The following is a 21,792-nucleotide window of genomic DNA, read 5'->3' as shown; positions in this document are numbered from 1 at the left end:
TTATTCATAGGGTTTCTCTCCCATGGGTTTTCTCATGTTGAATAAGGGATGTACTACAACTGAAAGCTTTTCCACACTCATTACATTCATAGGGTTTCTCTCCAGTATGGATTCTCTGATGCCTAGTAAGTTGACACCGCTGGCTAAAGGCCTTTTCACAATGATTACATTCATAGGGTTTTTCCCCAGTGTGTGTTCTCTCGTGTTTTGTAAGGGTTGATCGATCATTGAAGGCTTTCCCACAGTCAATGCATTCATAGGGCTTTTCTCCAGTATGTGTTCTCTTATGTTCAATAAGGCGGGACCTCTGACTGAAGGCTTTAGCACACATGTTACACTGATAGGGTTTCTCTCCAATGTGTATTCTCTGATGCACAATGAGGGGAGACCTCTGGCTGAAAGCTTTTCCACAATGACTGCATTCATAAGGTTTCTCTCCAGTATGTGTTCGCTGATGCACAACAAGCTGAGATCGCTGCCGAAAAGCTTTCCCACAGTCATTACACTCATACGGTTTCTCTCCAGAATGAATTCTCTGATGTGAAAGAAGGTGAGAGCTCCCAGTGAAGCCTTTCCCACACTGATTACATTCAAACGGTTTCTCTCCAGTATGAGTTCTCTGATGTTCAATAAGGTGAGAGCTCCCAGTGAAGGCTTTGTCACACTGATTGCATTTATATGGCTTCTCTCCAGTGTGAATTCGCAGATGCCTAATAAGCTGAGTACTTCGAATGAAAGATTTTCCACACTGGTTACATTCATAGGGTTTCTCTCCAGTGTGAGTCCTTTTATGTGCAACAAAGTCAGAGCTTTGACTGAAGGACTTTCCACAATGAGCACACTCATAAGGTTTCTCTCCAGTATGAATTCTTTGATGAACAGTAAGGTTAGAGTTCCACCTGAAAGATTTTCCACATTCATGACATTTATATGGTTTTTCTCCAGTATGAGTTCGTTGATGCCTAATAAGTTTGGAACTCTGGGTGAAGGATTTCCCACACTGGTTGCATTCATAGGGCTTTTCTCCAGTGTGAGTTCTCTGGTGTACAACCAGGTCATAGCTCTGGCTGAAAGACTTCCCACACCGAGTACATTCATATGGCTTTTCTCCTGTGTGTGTTCTCTTGTGTACAACAAGCTTAGAGCAACAGCTGAAAGATTTTGCACACTGATTACATGCATATGACTTCTTTCCAGTCTGAATGATGTCACAGTCAGGAAAAGATGAGGCCACGTGGAAGGCACCACAGTCCTCCTCACATCTGAATGGTGCCTCTCCAGGATCACTTATTTCGGTTTGTACAAGGCATTCATCACACTCGTACTGACTTTCTCCAAAATTCATTGGCTTGTGTTCATTCAGAGACATGCTATGATTAATGCTGTTTCCATCGTCCTTACTGTCATTGCCATTCTCTGCTGAAAAAATTCTATTAAGAAAATGAAGGGAGGTACCACAGTTTAAAGAGTCACTACTGACAGTATAATCATAAGGTTTTTTATTTCCCGTTTCAACATTTGCAATTTTATTCAAGTAAGTGCTCTGACAGAAGGCTCTAGCACTTTGATGATCTTCACAGGACTTCAGATCAGCCCAGTTTTTCTGATGATTAATGAAAACCGAGTTCTGTTTCAACCTTTTAACCTGTGAGTTGAGCTTATGGAAATGTGTCCTTGTGGGTAATGTTGGAGGTAGAAGGCTTAGACTCAGATAACTACCCCCTTGTGCAAAATGTCTCTCTGAGGTAAGTACTGTTTGACTCAGAGAGTCCTCCTGGTGCTTCCCTAGCTGGTCCCTCCAATGCTGCACTTCTCCTAATGACACCAACCAGGGGCCCTCCTCCTGTACACAGTGTTTCATTTCCATGTGGTGAGATGGCTCTTCCACAGCAATACCCTCTTCAGAAGCTGACTCTTTATTTTCCAGTGTAGTCTTCCAGTCTGAAAGAAATCCAAATTGCCTGAATTACTGGAGAAGCATTAGGAGGGGAGAGTGGGATGAAGGAGACCACCAAGTATGAGAGGTATCTCTGGGTTTGTTTCTAATCCATGGACTGTAATTTCATGCAGGGTGTGAAAGGAAGGGATGGCTCAGCAAAGAGGAAATCAGTGGTAAAATACAAAAAAGCAAGCAAAGGTAATGAAGAGATGACTCAGGAGGACTGGTCCCCAAAGAGGGAGCAGAGGAATAAAATAAGCAGGGAAGGGTGAAGCTTAAAGGAGAAATTCACACAAAAAATTTGGGTCTGAAGGTATAAAGCCCTCAATCACCACAACAGATACCTACATTCTCTTTGCTGGGACCTGTCAACACGATACCTTATTTGGAAAAACGATCTTTACAGATGTGTTAAGGATTTGAGATGGGGAGATTATCTGGATGGGCCCCAAATGTTATCACAAGTGTCCTTATATGAGGGAGGCAGAAGCAGATTTGATACACACAAAGCATTCTGAACACAGAGCAAAGAGATCTGAAGGTGTTGGCCTTAAAGACTAAAGTGATGTGGGCACAGACCAAGGAATCCCACAGCCACCAGAGCCTGGAAGAGACAAGGAATGGATTCCCTACTGGAGCCTCTGGAGGGAGCATGGCCCTGCTGCACCTTGATTTTAACTCAATGATCCTGATTTTGGACTTGTAGCCTCCAGAACTGTGGGAGAATCAATTTGTGTTGTTTTAAGCCACCAAGTTGGTAATCTGTAATAGCAGTCACAGGAAACAGGATCTTAACATGTGCCTCAACCTTATGATCCACAATCTTAGTCTATCCATTTCCTGGTGCTGGATCTTGAAACGAGATCCCAAATACCAACACTAATTTAATATTCTTTTTTTTTTTTTTGCAGTACGTGGGCCTCTCACCACTGTGGCCTCTCCCGTTGCGGAGCACAGGCTCCAGACGTGCAGGCTCAGCAGCCACAGCTCACGGGCCCAGCCGCTCCGTGGCATGTGGGATCTTCCCTGACTGGGGCGCGAACCCGTGTCCCCTGCATCGGCAGGCGGACTCTCAACCACTGCACCACCAGGGAAGCCCTAATTTAATATTCTTAATGCACCGTTTCTACCATCACTTCAGGCTGCCCACAGAGAAATAAAAGTCCCTTTAACCACTCCAGAATTGATGCCACAGACTCCCCAGAAAAGTGCTGTGGCCCCTGAAGCAGGGTGCTTGGCCAGACTGGGCCACAAGTGGGCTCCACCAGCTGGCGACTTCTGAGGCTCGATTTCCTTGGCAGTAAGCCAGGAAGACGAATGCTTAGCTAACAAGGGTTACTTCGAGGCATAAACGAATCAGCATGTGAGCCTCACACAGTGTCTGGCACACGGTGCACTGCTATACATGGTACTGTTGATGTCGTCACCCTTATTATGGTTCTAAAGGGGATTCCTCGGCCTGTTGAAGATACTGGGCCTTTAACAAAGAGTGCCACAGGCTCCCAGCTCAGGATCCTTGCCTGCGTCCTCCAGGATTCCCTTTTTACTTGTCACTTTGTCCACATACTGTCCTTTTCAGTCAGGTAGCCACCCACATCCAGTAATATCAAGGCCTTTGCCCAGGGTCCCATGCTTCTCTCCCTATGCCTGCCAAGGAGATAAGTGTCCTCCATTTGGCAACGTATGACCTACACTCTCTGGCTATCCTTTGACTTCCAGGAGGACGTTTCCCTTCTGCCCAACAAAGACCTTCTTTCCCTCATGGGGAAGGTCCTTATCTATGCCCAACCTCTCCCACGACCAGCACTGTTCTCCTTCCCAAGACACTGCTGTGTTCCTTTGGGGTGTTGACTTGGAATCTCTGATGATGAGAACTTTTCAAATGAAACAACAGCCCCATGAAGGGGAGTGAAAGGGTATTTGGAGGAGGAAAGGAAAGAAATCTTTGAGTGGCTAAGATATGTCCAAGATGTGCCTGGCTGTTGGAAACTGGGCAAAGGAGGTTAAAATTCTACAGTAGCATCTGCACCAAGATCTTGAAATGAGGAAGACAGATTGTGTGGGTCAGCAAGAAAGTAACGTCTATGACAGAAGAGAAGAAAGACACTGCTGGTAAACTAGATTCAGAATGATGTCATTTGAGAACCAAGGGTAAGTAAAAGTAGGTAAGAGTTCAGAAGTAAGAAATAACAGAAGCTGCAGGCAAGAGAGTAACAGGGTAAAAAGGCGCAGGAACACATGAGATAAATTAAACGCCTCCAGGCTAGGGCAAGGTGGTATAAAGGACAAACATGTTGCTTATTGCTAAATGAAAGAAGCCACTCAGCAAAGAACACGTACTGCATGATTCCAACTATAGGATATTCTGGAAAAGGTAAAACTACAGAGACAGTAAAATAATCAGTGGTTACCAGGCGTTAGGGTGGAGGGAGGGTGAATAGGTGGAGCACAGAGGATTTTTAGGGCAGTGGAGCTACTCTGTACGATACTATAGTGGTGCATATATAACATTATGTATTTGTCCAAACCCACAGAACGTACAACACCACAGTGAACCTAATGTAAACTGTTGATCTCTGTTGATAATAATTTATCAATATAAGTTCATCGACTGTAACAAATGTGCCAAAGAATGCAAGACATTAATAATAGGGGAAACTGTGTGGGGTGGGGTGGTATATGGAACTCTGTACCTTCTGTAAACATGAAACTGCTCTAAAAAATAAAGTCTATCAATGGGGACTTTCCTGGTGGTCCAGTGGCTAAGACTCTGTGCTCCCAATGCAGGGGGCTGGGGTTTGATCCCTGGTCAGGGAACTAGATCCCATATGCCACAACTAAGAGTTCTCATGCCGTGACTAAAGATCCTACATGCCGCACTAAGACCCAGCACAGCTAAATAAATAAATAAATAAGAAAATAAAGTCTATGAATTAAAACAAAACAACAAAAGATCAGAAGCAGCCCAATTAGTCAGTATGATGAACATGTTCTAAAATAGATTGTGGTGATGGATACACATACTGCGAATATACTAAGAGGCTTTGCATACTTTAAATGGGTGAACTGTATGGTATGTAAACTGTATTTTGATACAGCTCTAAAAGAAAAAAAGAAAAAAAAAGATAATTCTAATTAGGCTGACACACAGGGTAGGAGGTGGGCCTATGGGATGAGGGGAGGTGGGAAAGGAGGTCCAGGAAGATTTAGTAGGAATCCTTCTGGAAGGCTTGGACGCACAAGTTTTTACCACACTTTGGAATCATCTTGAAGACATGGGAACGTCCAACATGGAGGACGGCCGATCACCCAAATGGCAGAGCAAAGACCAGCCTGAAGGGGAGGGCTGAGGAGCTTCCACCCTGGGTAGAAGTCAGGATGAGAGGATGGAGGAAAAGAGGGGGCATGAGGATATGGGAATGAAATGCGGCAGCAGAGGGGTGAAGACCAGAGGAAGACGGGGACAGAAATGAACCCATGTGTGAGACATGTCCTGACGACAGCAACAAGTGTTCTCTGTGGGTGGGCTGGGCACAGAGACAGGCTGATGTGGATGAGAACATAGCTGCCTTGTTGGACACGAGGAGGCAGCAGAGAACACCTGAGCAAACTCCCCCAAAATGGCCTCCCTGCTCCTTGGACCTTAACCATTGGGCCGCTGGCCTGTTCTCACCTTGGGGAGGTCCCGGCTCCACCCTCCACGGGTCCTCCCCTTGCTCCAGTCGGGCGATCACATCCGGTTTTGAAAGCAGAAGCCCTGGTCAATGGAGGAAAAACAGAGGGCTTGGTCTTCTGCTTGGTGACAGGCCCAGCCCTCGCCCCTGGGGTCAGACGTGAATGGACTAGGAGGGCCCCTGCATCCTCCCGAGGAGATTTCCCACTCCCTGAACGACAAGCCACAGATCTGCTCTGGAGATGGAGTAAGCGGCAATACCAGGACCCAAATCTCAAAGGGACCCACTTCCAGCACGTTTTGGCCCAGCCTGGGCACACCCTTGAGTTGAGCCACACTCTGGGTCCTGCGATGGGCAGTGCCTGCCTTACCCAGGGAGACCAGGTGACTGCAGGTCTCCAGAGTCACCTCACGGTACAGCATCCTCTGGGCCAGGTCCAGCTGTCCCCACTCCTCCCATGTGAAGGTCACAGCCACGTCCTTGAAGCTCACAGGTGGCTGAAACATCACTGGTGTTACCATGGGACCCTGCTTTCTCGAGGAGGAGGTGGGGGGACAGGACAGTACAGGGGAGGGAGAACCCCTTGCTCAGATCAGACCCAGACTCAGGCCCATGGCCTTTTCATTTCTGCCTGGGTATCTCATCTACCACTGGTCACACCAGTGATCCCGATTTTCTGTTTTGGGAAACAACGGGGACCCCTCTTGGAGATCCCCGTCCCCAGCCTCTCTACAAAATCACAGATTGGAAGCCAGTCAAAGAGGATGCTCTAGATCAGGGGTCAGCACACAGTGGCCCATGGGACAAATCAGGGCTGTGGTGTGTTTTTAGAAGGCTAATGCCATGAGCTGAATTGTTTCCCCATGAATCCGCATGTCGAAGTCCTACCCCACAATGTGACTTATCTGGAGACAGGGCCTTTACGGAATTAATGCTAATGGAGGTCATAGGGCAGGGCTCTAATGTGATGGGACTGGTGTCCTTACAAGAGGAGGAGGAGAAACCAGAGGCCTCTCTCTCTCCCTACTATGTGGAGACATAGAGAAGGCACCATCTGAAAGCCAGAAAGAGTCCTCACCAGAAACCAACTCTGCTAGCACCCTGATCTTGGACTTTCAGCCTCCAGAACTGTGAGAAAACAAATGGCTGTTGTCCAAGCCACCCAGCGGGTGGTATTGTGTTACAGCAGCCCAAGTAGACCAAGTTGGCCTCTCTGCTTCACGACTTGCTAGCTGGACACCTGGATGTGTCCCTGAACTTCTCGGCATGAGCTGCCCTGATGCGACTATGAAGACAGCCTCCTGCACCGGGGAGTCTCACAGGACATGAGTGCAACTGACCCCTGGCACCCAGGAAGCACAGGCAAGTGTATGATGCTGGGACCCTGAAGGAGGTCAGGGACCCGCCCCCACCCGCCGTGTGCTGCACCGTGAGCCATCTAAGGGTGACTGTGGCTCTTTATGGGGACACTCTCAGCTGCCCTCCTGAGTGGTCTCAGTGAGGATCAATGGGCCCAGAGTGCCTGCATGTTTATGGAGGCTCAGCTCTGCCTGCCCTCAAGGGCCCACTGAGCAAAAACCACAAATAAAAAGTCTGAGGCAGAGACCTGGCCCAGGGAACCAGGTTTGTGGAGTTCCTGGCTTGTTCACGCAGGGAGCCTGTACACTTCACCCCAAGGCATAGGGCAGCATTACAGAACTCTCGTGTGTGCTGGCCTGAGGAGTTGGGTGCTATCCTTGGACACATTTTACAGCCAAGGAGACTAAGGCAATGAAAGCGAAGGTCCCCAACTCACCTGAGACAGGATCTGCTGAGGATATGCCTCCATTTCCTCCTCATACCTGGAGAAGCTGTCCTGAAGAGGGCAGAGGTCCTCGGAAGGCAGGGCTGGGGTTGGGGGAACAATTAGGGATTCAGCCCCACCTAAGTATGTCCACACTCCTGAGTCCATTCCCATCCCCAAAGGAGAGGGTGGCCAATGCCAGCTGAGGACCATCCCTTGGGGAGTGAGGGGCAGAGAGGCGGGGCTCTGATCACGTGATCTCCCTGTTCAAGGCTCTGAGGTCAGCTGAGGTGGCCGAGCCAGCTTTCCAGTTGTGGAGGGGGCCAGTCTGCCTGGGTCCGGGCCTGGGCTACCCCAGGCTCAAGGTAAATGCCTTGAGGCACGTGCTGCGGTGTCTGAACCATGAGCCCAAAGATACACAGCAGTCCTTCAACACTCAAATAAAGGAGGGACCAGTATTTCCTCTTATTTCAAGATACTAAATAGGGAGAAGTGGAGGCAGTGTCAAAACAATTAATCGTACAATTAAAAAATATCCCAATGAAACATCAGCTGGTTTCTAAAAACGGAGGTGGGGTATGGGGACAAGGAGGATATGAAAATCACCAGGAGGACAGCTAAGGGCACTCTGAGAGGTGGGTATCATCCTTCTGGAGCTGCTGGGTGCTGCCCCACTGCCCGTGGGCCACATCTATTATCCCCTGCTTTGCTTAACACTGTCGTTGCTTCCCATACTCTGCCCATCTAGTATCTTGGCTGTAGTCACGTGACAGTCCCACTGAGACAGCCAGGCAAAAATCCTCCCGAATCTTGCCCCAAACCCTTCCCTATGTTTGACTCCCTCTCACCCTGCCTGTACCAAAAGCACACCCACGCCATGCACACACACAGATGTTCACCACACCTAAGAAGGCCGCTGAAGACTCTATATGATGCTACCTTGTTCTGACATTCCCATCCAGCCACGGGCAATCTCCTACTACCCGTGTCCATTTCCACCCTCTGATCCTCTTCTTCCTAGTCTGGAGACACCCTAGGGTGAGGGCTGGGAACACCTCCCCTCCGCAGCCAGACTGCCTGCTTTCGAAGTCCTAGTTCCACCACGTGCCTCTGTAGGACTCTGAACAGGCCTCCTTAACCTCTCTGAGCCTCATCTGTAGACATCCGGGAGAAGAGCACCTGCCTTGTGGTGCTGCTGTGATGATTATGTGAGCTGCATTTATAATTGCTTAACATTGTGCTGACACACAGTAGGGGCACAGCAGATTTAATTATATTGGTTATAGCTGGACATAAAACTCCCCTTCTTTTCCTCATGCTGGACCCAGGAGGGGGCTGGTCTGGCAGGGGTCCCTCTTTCTAGAGGCCTCTCTTTCTCCTTCCTTTTCTAGTTTCCGCTTTCCCTGCCTGTGAGGGGGTGAGGTTTCAAGGGCTGCCCCAGGCTTTATGTCCAGCCTAGACCTCCCTCCCAAGTTCCCTGTCACTGCCATTCCCTCCTCCACATCCAGCCATGTCTCTAAAGACTTGATGAAATAAAATTCATATTTTATGGCAAGACAAGAAAAATTTAAACATAAACTTTTTCTCTGCTTGTTTGGGTCTCTTCCCTCCCATTTAGTGTGTATCCTGTATCTGCATTAACCCTATCTCCTTAGGAGACAAACTTCCTTCTTTGTAAGGGGTCATAGTGACCCACTACTGGCTTTGTACTGCAGCTCTGGATTACATAAACTGTCAACTCATCATTTGATATATGACCCTTTGTCTCAAAAAGGTATATAACTGTGCTTTGATCTCTAGGGTGGAACAGTCCTCAGAGCTTTCTGAAAGACTATTTCCTGAGTTATAATCCTCAGGTTCACTTGAATAAAATGTTCCATTTCTCGGTTTCCCTGGTGGCACAGTGGTTAAGAATCCGCCTGCCAATGCAGCGGACACCAGTTCAAGCCCTGGTCCGGGAAGATCCCACATGCTGTGGAGCAACTAAGCCCGTGTGTGCTCCACAACTATCGAACCTGCGCTCTAGAGCCTGCAAACCACAACTACTGAGACTGCGTGCCACAACTACTGAAGCATGCACCTAGAGCCTGTGCTCTGCAACAAGAAAAGCCATCCCAGTGAGAAGTCCACACACCACAACGAAGAGTGGCCCCCGCTCGCTGCAACTAGAGTAAGCCCGTGCACAGCAACGAAGACCCAGTGCAGCCAAAAATAAATAAAACAAATAATTTTTTTTTAAGTTCCGTTTCTTTCTTAGATCAACTATGGATTAACTCTATCATTGACAAGACTCCTGGACTCAACACAGCTGAGAGTGACCACGGTTCCTCATCTCTTGCACTGCGGCCTCCATCCTGGCTCCTCACTAGACATGGAAAGTCAGAGTCCTCCTCATTCTTTCTACTCCCTTGGCACTATCCCTTGCACTGAGTTATCCACCGCCTGATGCTTCTACTTACTGAGGCTCTGTAATCCAAACCCCAGCCCTCACGCACAATGGAATTTGTGTCCCTGCTCTCCACACCACTATACAACCCCCTCTCACACCGAGCCCCCTCTCACACCGAGCCCTTAACTTGGGGCATCATCAAACACAACCAACACAGGCCAACACCCTGGTCCGGAGTTTGCCCGATGCCATTTGCTCTGCCAGGACTGCCCCTAATTCTTTGTTCATCTGGACAACATACGCTTTCTCTTCAAGTTAAATAAAAAGTCCACGTACCAGTGGAAGAAAACGTGTCCACGTTCTGGGACTGGGGTGGCGTCGCGGGTACAGCTGACTCCCTACGCAGGTTCCCGGGCCAGGCTCACCTGCGCTCGCGGGTAATGGCGGCACTTCCGGTGGGTGGCGGAAGTGCGCGCGCTCGGCGCAACGAACTACAAGTCCCAGAAGGCCGCGGGCTGGCGGCCGTTTTTCTCGCTTCAGTGGCAGTTTTTCCAGCTGCTGCTGCGGCCGTTGCTCCGGGCGGCGGCGGCAGCGGCAGCGGCAGCGTCGAGGCCTTTGGTGTCTGGGCGTCGGCGACCCAACTTTTTTTCTCTTACGACAGCTCGGGTTGTGGCTGAGAATGTTGCTCCCTTTAGCTCTGCCCCTCGGCCCCGAAGTAATGGACGACTCTGATTCTCCTCATGGGCGTCTGCGACACAGGTCGAGGGCGCGACGTTCGTGTCTGAACCGTGCACGGCTTCGTGCTTTCCTCGTGGGCCTTTGCAACGGCCAGACCTGCCGTGGAAGTAAAGGGAGACCACCTGATGAGGACCACAGAAGACGTTTTTTCAGAGCCCGCTAGAGCAGGGGAGTCCACCACAGTCTTTGCGTTTGGCAAAGGCTCAAAGGCCGGCACAGGAGAGGGAAAGCTTGACAGCAACAAACAGAAATGGCCTCAGGTGTGTCCTGAGTGTGGAGTATGGAAGTTGGAGGCCGGCTAACTAGTAGTGGGTCATCCTATGTGATTGCTCGGGGGAGCTTATCTGGCTTTCTCTGGTGGGTCGTAAGTGGGACAGGGGCAAAAAATAGAGATTGTGGGTCAAAGAGTTCTGTTATATGTGGTCTGGCCATTGTTTGTGGGGCTAAGACCCACAGACCTGGTAACCTGCCCTGGCTTTTCAAGGAGGGAGAGACCACAGGAAACCTTCCCAGGCCTGCCTTCTGGTGGGAACCACTCTGGCTCTACTTGAACCTCAGGCATCGTTAAGCTCCTGGATTGTGCTCTTGTGTCTGGGTTGCTCCTGTGACCAGTCTTCCTTGCCTTGACTCTCCTGGAGTTGACCTTCTTGGTTGCTTTACCTAAGGCCATTGCTTCTTATTTGCACACTTCATACTTGCTCATGTGACTCTGCAATTTGTATGTTCTTCCAGAATGTCTGGAACCTAACTTCCCAAAGGATAGTCTTGATGGAGTGGTCTCATACCTCTTGCCCTGTGATTGAATTAGTCAAGGGCATTCTGGCCAAGGAGAAATGACAAGTCTGCTGGGGGTTCTGGGGCAGTTTCCCTCTCTCTTAAAAATGGACATAAGACACTAGTGTGTCCCCTTATATTGCCTCTGGACAGTGTTGTCTGCATGTAATGTATAGAAAAGTACCGCCATGCCAGCACCATGAGGAAACCAGCCCAAGAGGCAAAGTCAACATGCTGAGAATGGCAGAGCAGAAAGATGGAAAGAAACAGAATAAGTAATGGGATCCTCCCGGAGTCACTGAATCAATATTGCCTATGCCCACCTTGGGGCTTTTCATTATGGTAAAATAGACGACCTTGTTTGTTTTTATTACAGAAAATTACAAACATACAAGAGTAAAGAGAATAGTATGATGAAACCCCGTGCTTCCTCTGTGCAGTACTCAGCTGCATTTACTGTCAGCATTCTGCTTTTTAAATTTAATCTATCCCTACCTGCTTTCAGCCACCGCTGGATGATTTTGCGGCAAATCCCAGACACATCATCTCATGCATAAATGCCTAAGAACATATCTCTAAAAGATAATGATTTTTTCCAGAATAGACAGATCCATAGAGAAAGTAAATTAGTGGTTACCTAGAGCTGGAGGAGTTTTAGAGGCGATGTGAGTGACTGCTAAATGGATATCTGTGTCTTTTGGGGGTGATGAAAATGTTCTAAAATTATAAAACTCTTGAGTATATTAAAAACCATTGAATTATACAGTTTAAGTGGGTGAATTGTACAGTTTAAGTGGGTGAATTTTATGTGAATGATGTCTCAATAAAGCTGTTAATAATCAGTACATAAGGTTACCAATAACTATCAGAAGAAAGATAGTACACCTGAAACTAACACAACATTGTAAATCAACTATACTCCAAAAATTTTTTTTAATAAATAAATAAAATGTTAAAAAAAAAGGTCTAATGATGGCACAACTTCCTGGGATGTCTGAGCGATTGAAAAAAAAAAAGATATCATGGGAAAAAATGAGTTTAAATAGATAACTACAAAATCATTAACACACCTAAAAATACTAGCAATAATTCCTTAATGTCAAATATCCAGTGTTTACCCCAAATTGTGTCGTCTTAAAAATTTTTTGTTTATTCAAATTGAGATCTGAAAAAGGTTCACGCCTTGCATTTGGTTAATGTGTGCTTAAGTCTTGTAGTTTATGGATTTCCTCCACAAATGCTTTTTCATTTCCATTTATTTGTTGAAACCAGGTAAATTTTTCCTGTAAATTTTTACTACATTTTGGATTTTGGTAATGGTATCCTTATGGTGTCATTTCTCTTTCCCTTGTTTTTCCTGTAAACTGGTAGTTGGATCTAGAGGCTTAATTAGATTCAAATTTGTATGTATATTTGACAGTCTTTCATAGGCGTTGCACATTTCCTTTTGCATCATATCAGAAGGCACATGATATCTGGCGCGCTTCTTTGATGTTTATTTTGATCATTCAGGTGTTGACAGCCTGATCCGTCTATTACAAAGTTCTCCAACATTTTTCACAGAATGGGTTCTAGCAGTCGTTGATGATCGTTGCCTTACACCCATTATTTCATTAGGAGTTACAAAATAGTGGTTTTCTAATTATATCATTCTTTCTATGTCTACTTGCTGGAATTCTTCCATAAGGAAAAATTTTCCCTTACCAACTTTTTTGGTTTCCCTAATGTTGTAGTTATCTTATGACAGGGCCGAAAGCAAGCTCATCACACGAGATGAATTGTGCCGAAGCACAGCAGTAGAGGGCTGCCGCTCACTCAGGCAAAACAGTGCCGTCTGTCTTGTTGTGGTAGCTTTTATTAAAGCATTATCTATGTTTACATTTTAAGACGTATTTTTTTAACATTCCAGAAATGCCAAAGCAGCAACATATATTTTTATTGATTATACAAGCAATAATGGGCTTTCTTGAAAACATGCCGTGCTTCGTCCTTGAGCAAAAGCAGCACAAGGACATTGCCTTGTGTTCCCACAATTCTGATTATACTGAAGTAGCACAAGAACATTTCCTTGTGTTCCCACCATTCTGATTATACAGAGGACATCTCATGGATCAGTGCCCAAAGCACTCAATGCTTATTCGCATGCCCCCGGTTTGCCGGGGGTGGGGGTGGGGGGTTGCTCAAAGCAATCAGGACTGCTTGCAGTTCTGGCTTATTCGCCAGCCCCCAGTTTGCTGGGGGGGGGGGGCTCATGGGTCACGTCTCCTTTCCATGTCCTCAGTTATTCCACTACATTTCCCCCTTTTTGTTTTGCAGCTTGTGCAGCATCAAGGAGAACACGGCAGCTTGTTGCGATGTTGCATGGCGGGTAGCTTTCACTCGTCGTCGGACTACAATTAAACATATGATTATTATAATGAGCATTAGCAATCCTGCAGTAGAACCAAATAAAGCATGTAATTTAGACATGGGATTTAGATTATTAAGTCCTTGAATAATTCCAGTCCATACTTCTTGTGAATTAAGTTGTTGTAATCTCTTCTGAAAAGTTTGTTGAATTTTCCCTTGTAAATTCACAATTTCTTCTGTCAAATTTTTGTGATGTAATAAATGCTTTTTTATTTTTGCCCAGGGGAATGCAGACTGATTATATGGAACCGAAGTGACACAAAAGGCACTTTGATTCCAGTCACAACGTAGCTTCATTTGTCTTTGTAAATTTACAAGTTGGTCCCCCAACATAACCACAGCTTGTTGTAAATCTGCTATTTCCGAATGTATTTCCGAATCAATTTGTCGTTGAGAGGACCAAAGCATTTCAGAGTTTTTATGCCAATCAGTTATATAATCAACGGTCTGAATAGATTGTTCTAAAGCAACTCCAGCTACTGCAGCAGTAGCTGTTATGGCTATAATACCCATGATAGCTGCAATCAACATTCCTACAAATCTTTTACTTCTTTTTAATGCATCAGCTAAATATTGCAAAACAGCCATAGGAAGAGATTCTTGCCATTCCCTTCCAAGATTGACAGGAAGCCAAAGACATGTCCGAGCTCGTAAGATATACAAACTTTCAGTAGATATGTTAAAAGATATACTAGAGTTAATGCAGGTATACAGAGAGCAATTTTTACATATTATAATACCTTGAGTCTCATTCCATACAGCTGGTCCCTTTAACAATATATAAGGTAATTTTACACAACTACGAGTATACCGAGTAACATTTTTATGAAAAGTCAAACTATGATTTCCAGATTTGTTAACCATATGTCCTACCCAGGAATTAATCTTTTTCAAAGCTGTCATAAGCTTCCATAAATCATTTTGGATAGGATATCCATTTAAATGAGGACAGGAGGAGAAAACCCTCCTGCATGTCATACTATGGTATCATTAATGGTATTGCTATAAATAGTATTATCCTCTCTATGTTAGTGTAAATTCTTCAGACCCCTTTTTCCTCGGACGGAGCCAAAAGGGCTCCAATCAATGACGCTTCCCCAAGAAGTATTAGCAAGAACCCGAGCCATTTCTCCTCGGCATCGAGTCCAATGGACCCAATCCGATAATCGATCCACAAAAGGAACCTGACATGGAGGCAAGTAAGGTGCGGAAACTTTCTCATTAAGAGTGGAATTAGAACTTTTAAAACTATAAGCACTCAAAAGATATAACCCATGATATCTGTTTTCATTTTTGACAACATTTAACCATGCCTGATAATTCATTTTAAGGCAATGATCTCCCTTTCCCGTACAAATAGGAGGTCCATTAACACCCACCGTGTAATTTTCTATTATCCTTCCTTCTTCTTCCGGCTTCAAAGGGCCTCTATCATCAAAAGGACCAGGCAACCATCCAGACTCATTTACATATACAAGAATTGGGGCATCCCACCAGGTAACCCCCATATTAAGAGGAGGGTTAGGAATATAAGTCCAATAAGTATGGTTAGTACAATTTATCTCATTGGTTGATATGCTTATTATCTGTGCAGACAGCACTGCCAACATAGCCACAAAAGGATTGGTGCTAGTGAGGGGTTTACCCTGTGAAATGACAAGATTTTCAGCAGTGCCTGCAAACTTTTTCATTTGCCCCCAGGTCAATGGAGACGCCGTCTTTGTTTGATCCAACAGCACACGGAATGCTCTCTTGCTCAAATCCATCTCCGCAAATCCCTTCGTCATTCCCGTCACATCAAAGCTACGCTTAGTTGCCATCCCGAAGCTTTATGTTTTTAGCCGGCACCCAATAGGATTCAGCTCCTGCAGAAACAAAAGCGTATCCCCGGCCCCAACGAAGAACCTCGGCAGGTTCCCAAGTGTTAGTATTTTCATTTAATATAAAAACAGGCTGTTTAAGTTCTTGTGTACTTATTTTTGTCCAATGTCTGTCAGCTCCACTAAAATCATCTTCTCCATGATTCAAAAAATTAAGAGTAAATAAAGCAATATGTATTCTTTTCCTAGGACTTTGTACCTCATCTCCCCCTTTTTGTTTTATAAGTATTTTTTTCAAAGTGCGGTTTTGTCGTTCAATAACCGCTTGTCCCGTACTGTTTTTTGGGATACCTGTAATATGTTGTATATTATGTGTTGTAAAAAAAGTCTGACATTTTTGAGAGTGATATGCAGAAGCATTATCGGTTTTTATGTTGTCGGGAATTCCCATAACAGCAAAAGCTTTTAATAAATGAGTTATTACAACATCAGCTTTTTTAGAAGATAATGGAGTTGCCCATGAAAGATGAGAGTAGGTATCTACAGAATGATGAATATATTTTAACTTTTCAAAACCAGGATATTGAGTTACATCCATTTGCCAGATAGCATTAGCAGATAAGCCTTTAGGGTTAACTTCAATATTCAAACAAGGTTGATTAATGGCAGCACATTGCGGGCATGTACGGAGAATAGTTTTTGCTTGTTTCCATGTAAGATTAAATTTATTTTTCAATCCTCTGGCCTTAGTATGATATCTGTGATGTTCTGCTGTAGCTAACTGTACGGTACCCACTAAAGTATCAATAAAATCATTTCCATCTACCAATGGGCCGGGTAAATGAGTATAAGCACGAATATGAGTAATATAAAGTGGTGCAGTACATAGTCTAATTATATGTTGTATTTGCAAAAATAAAGAGTGCAGTTCTGATCCATCATTTGGGATAAAAGCGGTCTCAATATTTTTAACTGTAAATTCCACATGCTGAGAGTCTGTACTTATATTAAGAGCAATTGGATAATCTTGTAACAATAGTATTACAGCAAATAGTTCTGTTTTTTGAACTGAAACATATGGAGATTGTAACACATTTTGATCATGATTGTTAGCATATCCTGTTCTTCCCATTTTATTGGCATCAGTAAAAAAGGTTGGTCCTATAACAGGATTTGATTGAACTATTTTTGTCAAAATTTAATTAGTCTTTTTCAAAAATTGTAAACATTTATCAGAAGGATAGAGATTATATATTTTGCCTATATAATGAGCACAGGCAATTTGCCAGTTATCCTCTATTTGAACCTTTATTTATGGCAGTTGCAAGTAAATTGGCATGATAAGTAGGAGATCCAATATCATGGCAAGCTTTTATATACTCCTCGAGTGGAGCGTTTACAGCCCGTAAAGGTCGCAATGCCTTCTGGCATTCAGGATTTGCACTCTCAAAGGCCAAAGATTGTAATAATAAATCTTGCACCTCTATTTGTGCTACAGCTCTTTGAATGGCTGCACGCAATCTAGACAAGAAATCAGTGTAAGGCTCACCAGGCCCTTGCATTAACTTAGTAAAAGATTGTGCTGTTTTTTCAGGGGGTTCCATTCGTAACTATGTTCGTAAACAACACATACGTATTTGAATGATTCGTAAATCATCAAATTGAGCTTGAGCTTGTAGATTACTAAATGCGCCTGCTCCTATTAATTTATCTAAAAGTGGCCCTGGAGGATTGCGGGCCGCATTAGTCCTTGCCATGTTTTTAGCTTCCTCTTTTTACCAAGTCTTAAACTGTATATATTGTCCAGGTTTAAGAACAGTTTTAGCAATCGCTTCCCAATCATGAGGAATTAATATGCTTTCTGTAGCATATCCAGACAAAAGTCCTTAAATATAATTAGAATGTATCCCATACGCATTAATGGCTTCTTTTAGCATTTTTTAAATTTTTATATCATGATGGTTATACTCAACATTTACATATCCATTCTGAAATTGATCACTAGCAGGCATAGCTTGTCTAACAATAGGGAAAGCAAAAAATGACTCAGAATATTGCTTTTTTTCCTTATTCATCTCTTCTTCCAATAAAAGTTTATTAGATTCAGGTTTTAGAGGAAAGCGAAACTGACGAGAGGCTCCAACAGGATAAGCTGTTAATTCTAAAGGAGGAGCCGAAGGAATAGTAGGACATGGCTCATTGTTTTTTTTTTTTTTTTCAATTTAACCATCAAATTTTTTAACTTTGAAAGTATATCAGAAATCTCATTCTGTTGAGAAAGTGGCATCTCATTTTGTTTGCTAGCTTGCTCCCGATCTTTATCATCATCAGAAAAAGCCCCTTCATCACTGGAACCTGAAAAATCCTCTCCTGTCTCAGACACAAGGGGAGGAGGAGGCGGAGGAAGGTCCTCTATAGGAGACTCACGAAACAGAGTACGAAAAGCAGCAGAATGATCGGGAGCAGAATTTGGACGCTGAGGGCGCGCCCCATTTTTATTTTCAGTTTTAGATTGTAAGGTTCCAGGGCAAGGGAAATTAATTTACAAAGAGACTAAACACGGACAGATATAGGGTCTCTATGCTGATGAACTGTTCTTAAGGCTCGTATAACCTGTTTCCAAACTTTTAAATTCAACTGGTTATGACCAGTAGGTTGAAACCAGTAACAATGTTTACGAACCAGCGCAAACAATTCATCAAAAGATTCTGGTTTCACTTTTACTCCTGAACTCCGTAATAACTGTTTCAGGAGTCTAATGTATTGAAATTCTACTGAATGGGAATTTCCCATTACAGTTAATCTACTGATCCCGAAGGTTTCGCTTACTCTTGAGCGGACCAAATTCCCCTCCGGTCCCGCGATCACGCGATTACTTACCTTCAGGTCCCTTTTCGAGCGCCACCTAAGATGTACAGAAGAGAGAGGACAAATGCTTCATTCTTTCCCTTTGCTTTGAAAAAACTGAGATGTGTTAGCGTCCTTCAAAGGTGGCCAGTGAGTGTGTTTTATATACTTGGATTTTAAACATATTCTCTGTGGTTTAACCTATTTCAGTGAACAATTTGATGCTTCAATTAACCAAACTTTGGCCAAGATCAGCTCCTTCAGTCTGGCTCCTGTGTCCTTTTGACATGACCTCAGTAGCCTTTGATAGCTTATTTACTTTCCTGTCTGAGAAGATGTTACAGGCTCATTCTGTAAATTTCCAGTACCAGCCTTGGAATTGGCCATTTTGCTGAGGAACCCTGGTTCTGTTTAATGGGAAATGTGTTTTAGAGACCATAATCTGAGTACTAGTAGTATTCATTGCTACTATGGTAATTATTGTTAAAAACCTCTTCAGTGGACATTTAAAAATTGGGATATATAAATATATATTTAAGAGAAACATTTTAGATTTATCCTGATATTTCTATATCAAATTTAGTGTGACAGGGCTTTAATTATTTATTTTATGCTTTGATTTTTTTTTTCAAGCTGAAAATCTTGGCTCCCAATTACATCAGCAGAATTACTTAGTTGCTTTGTGTTTCAAATTACCTCCAATCTTATTACTGACAGTTCAAGAGTTATTGGCAATTCTTTTTGTCCTTAAGATCTATCTCTAAGGTGAAATTGCTGTGTTTTTAAGTTAATGGAAATAATTATTCATGTGATAAGCTTTTCACTGAACACTTTCAATTTTTAGAGATCACTTAAAACTTAAGTAATTTCTAATTATGCAAAGCACTCTCATGGTTCCAAAATGAAAACTACAAAAGCAAAATTACACTTAGAGAAGCCTAGCCTCCTTGGCTGCTCCTCCCTCTATCCCTGCCCTCTCCCACTGGTAATCATTTATATTAATTTTGGATTATCCTTCCGTTTAAAAAAGTATCTAAGCAAATACATTCTGCACGTGTATCCCACACTCTTCCTTGGGTAAAATATTCCATACCACACATAGTGCTCTGATGTACTTCGTTGCTTATACCTAATGATTTGGCGGGCGATCACTCTCTGCCAGCTGCTAGGGCACCATTGTGTTGCAGGACCACAGTTCCCTCTACCAGCCCCCTACTGATGACATGTAAGCTGTACTGAGTGTTTTACTATTACAAACAGTGCTGCAATGGCTACTCCTGTGCCTACGTCATTTTGCATTTTGGGCAGTGTATATTTGGAATAGATCTCTAGAAGTGGGATTACTGGGTCAAGGATAAATGTGTTTTTAATTTTGCTCAATTCCTGTCCTTTGAGGTTATACGTTTTGCATCCCGCTAACAATTTATGGTAGGACGTGTTCCCCACCGTCTCATCAGCTGGCTATGGCACCAAACTTTTGAATATTTGCCAATCTGATAGGTAAAAAATCGTATTCCAATACAGTTCTAATTTGTGTGTCTCTAATGAGTGAGAATTTCGCTAGTTATGAGCATCTTTTAATATGTTTAAGAACCATTACATTTCTTGTTCTGCGAACTGTTCATATTTTAGCCATTTTTTTTTGTTGGTCTTTTACTCTAGCTTTGGAAGTTCCTTATTAGCAATATTAACCTTGCAAATTGCAATTTTCCAAGTTTGTAATCTTTTTATGTTGCTAATGGTGTTGTTGTTTTTTTTTCATGCAAATGGTTATTTTTACACCATCAAATTTATCAGTATTTTCCTTTATTGCTTCGGGATTTTGATTCATGGGTAGGAAATAGTCTCAAGTTTTGCGGACATTCACCCATGTTTCTTCTATTACTTGTATAGCTTCATATTTTACATTTAAATCTTTGATCCACTCAGAATTCATCCTAGTGTAAGGTGTGAGGAATGAATTTCATTTTATCTTTTGCCACAGGTAGACTAAGTAGTTTAGCAAAATTGTCTATTTTTCCTCACTGTTTGAGGTGCTCCTTTTATCATACACTAACTTTCCATATGTAATTGAGTCTACTTCTGGATTTTCTTTTCTGTTGAATATGTCTATCTACTCATGTGCCAATACTACAACTTTAAATTTATAGATGCTTCATAATACAGTTTACTATCTAGTAGTGCTGGTCTTCCCTCATTGCCTTTGTTTTTCAGGGTGTTTCTGGTTTTTCTCTATTATTATTTAGTGCTTATAAATTGTCAAGTGTTGAAAGAGGAGCTAGTAATAATAGTAATAACAACAGTAATAGATTAAGGGCTTACTGACTACCAGCCTGGTAAAGCACACGTGTGTATTGACTCAGTTCTTTTAGCAACCGGATAAGATAGACTCTATATGAACTTCCCCTTGGAACAGATAGGAAAGCTGAGGCACAGAGAGGTTAAGTAACTAACTCGAAAGGCACAGCTGGTAAGACACAAAGCCCAGATTTGAACCGAGGCCATCTTGCTGCAGAGCTTGTGTTTTTTGTTTGTTTGTTTGTTTGTCTGTTTTCAAATATCTGCCGGTTTTAGACCAGGCTGACTTGGAAATCCTAGATTCCCTCAACTCCTGGTTTGGTCTAAGCCATGTCTCCTCTTCTCTGGAAGATCAATTTCCTCATTGTTACTGGGGGAGCCCTCAAAGTTGGGGTGTAAAAGCTGAGTGTTGGTGCCACTGGCAGGAACCACTCTGTCTCACATGGATGAGGGAATATTGCAGGCGGAGGAAGCCCAGCACCCCACCCAGGACCAGATGGAACACTGCTGACTAGCTCACCTTCGATCAGCTGGACCCCCGCAGGCTTGGGTGTGCTCCTAGTTCCAGGAACAAAACATTGCTCCATTGGGCAGTCCCTCACAAAACTCCAGGAGGCGCCACTCCCACGCACCGCTCACACATCCCTTTCCTTCCCATTTTGTGGGCTTTTAGCTTTCCAAACCAGCTTTTCTTTCTCTTGGTGTCATGAAAGGAAAGGAATTCCTGCCTTTGGCTGTTCTCAGTGAGAAGACAGCAGGGATATTCTCTGCCACTAGAGCTGCAGCAGCTACGCTGCTGTATCAGGGGATCACCTTGTAGAGGTAAGGAGACTTGTCAGCCACCTGGACTATAGGAGCTGTTGCTATCCCCTGTGTGAGTAAACATTAACCTCTAAGTAAAGTCTCTAATTCTGATTGATTGTCTTATCACCAATGTGGCCCTGATGATATACTTCTGAGAACGTTGACCCTGCTACCCAGCCCTGTATTCCAGGGAAACAGCAGCAGTAGAAGAAGCCTCTCTACCTGTGCTCCTGGAAACTTCTTACTGCAAAGAACCACCCTTCCACACTTGACTTAGATAAGACTTGCAGATAACCCCCTTGTTTACCTAGGATAAG

At 43.9% G+C, this 21,792-nt stretch overlaps 1 protein-coding gene and 1 long non-coding RNA gene across 2 annotated transcripts; both read right to left on the bottom strand.

Moving 5' to 3' along the window:
• ZNF544 (zinc finger protein 544) lies at positions 1 to 10,188 on the bottom strand. Its single transcript, XM_049703255.1, is given in 6 exon segments — positions 1 to 22; positions 24 to 1,941; positions 5,613 to 5,696; positions 5,984 to 6,110; positions 7,409 to 7,500; positions 10,122 to 10,188. Coding segments are annotated over 5 exon segments (2,184 nt in total). The 5' UTR covers positions 7,442 to 7,500; positions 10,122 to 10,188.
• A 3,345-nt stretch (positions 10,189 to 13,533) lies between these two features.
• LOC125962699 (uncharacterized) lies at positions 13,534 to 15,270 on the bottom strand. The gene is made up of 2 exons (XR_007474275.1): positions 15,086 to 15,270; positions 13,534 to 13,687 (listed from the first exon to the last, which is right to left on the bottom strand). It is a non-coding gene; the product is annotated as an uncharacterized LOC125962699 (long non-coding RNA).
• Between the last annotated feature and the right edge of the window lie 6,522 nt (positions 15,271 to 21,792).

This window comes from Orcinus orca, chromosome 20 (genome assembly GCF_937001465.1).
Source record: "Orcinus orca chromosome 20, mOrcOrc1.1, whole genome shotgun sequence".
Taxonomy (NCBI): Eukaryota; Metazoa; Chordata; class Mammalia; order Artiodactyla; family Delphinidae; genus Orcinus; species Orcinus orca.
This window is presented reverse-complemented; position numbering and strand designations above follow the sequence as displayed.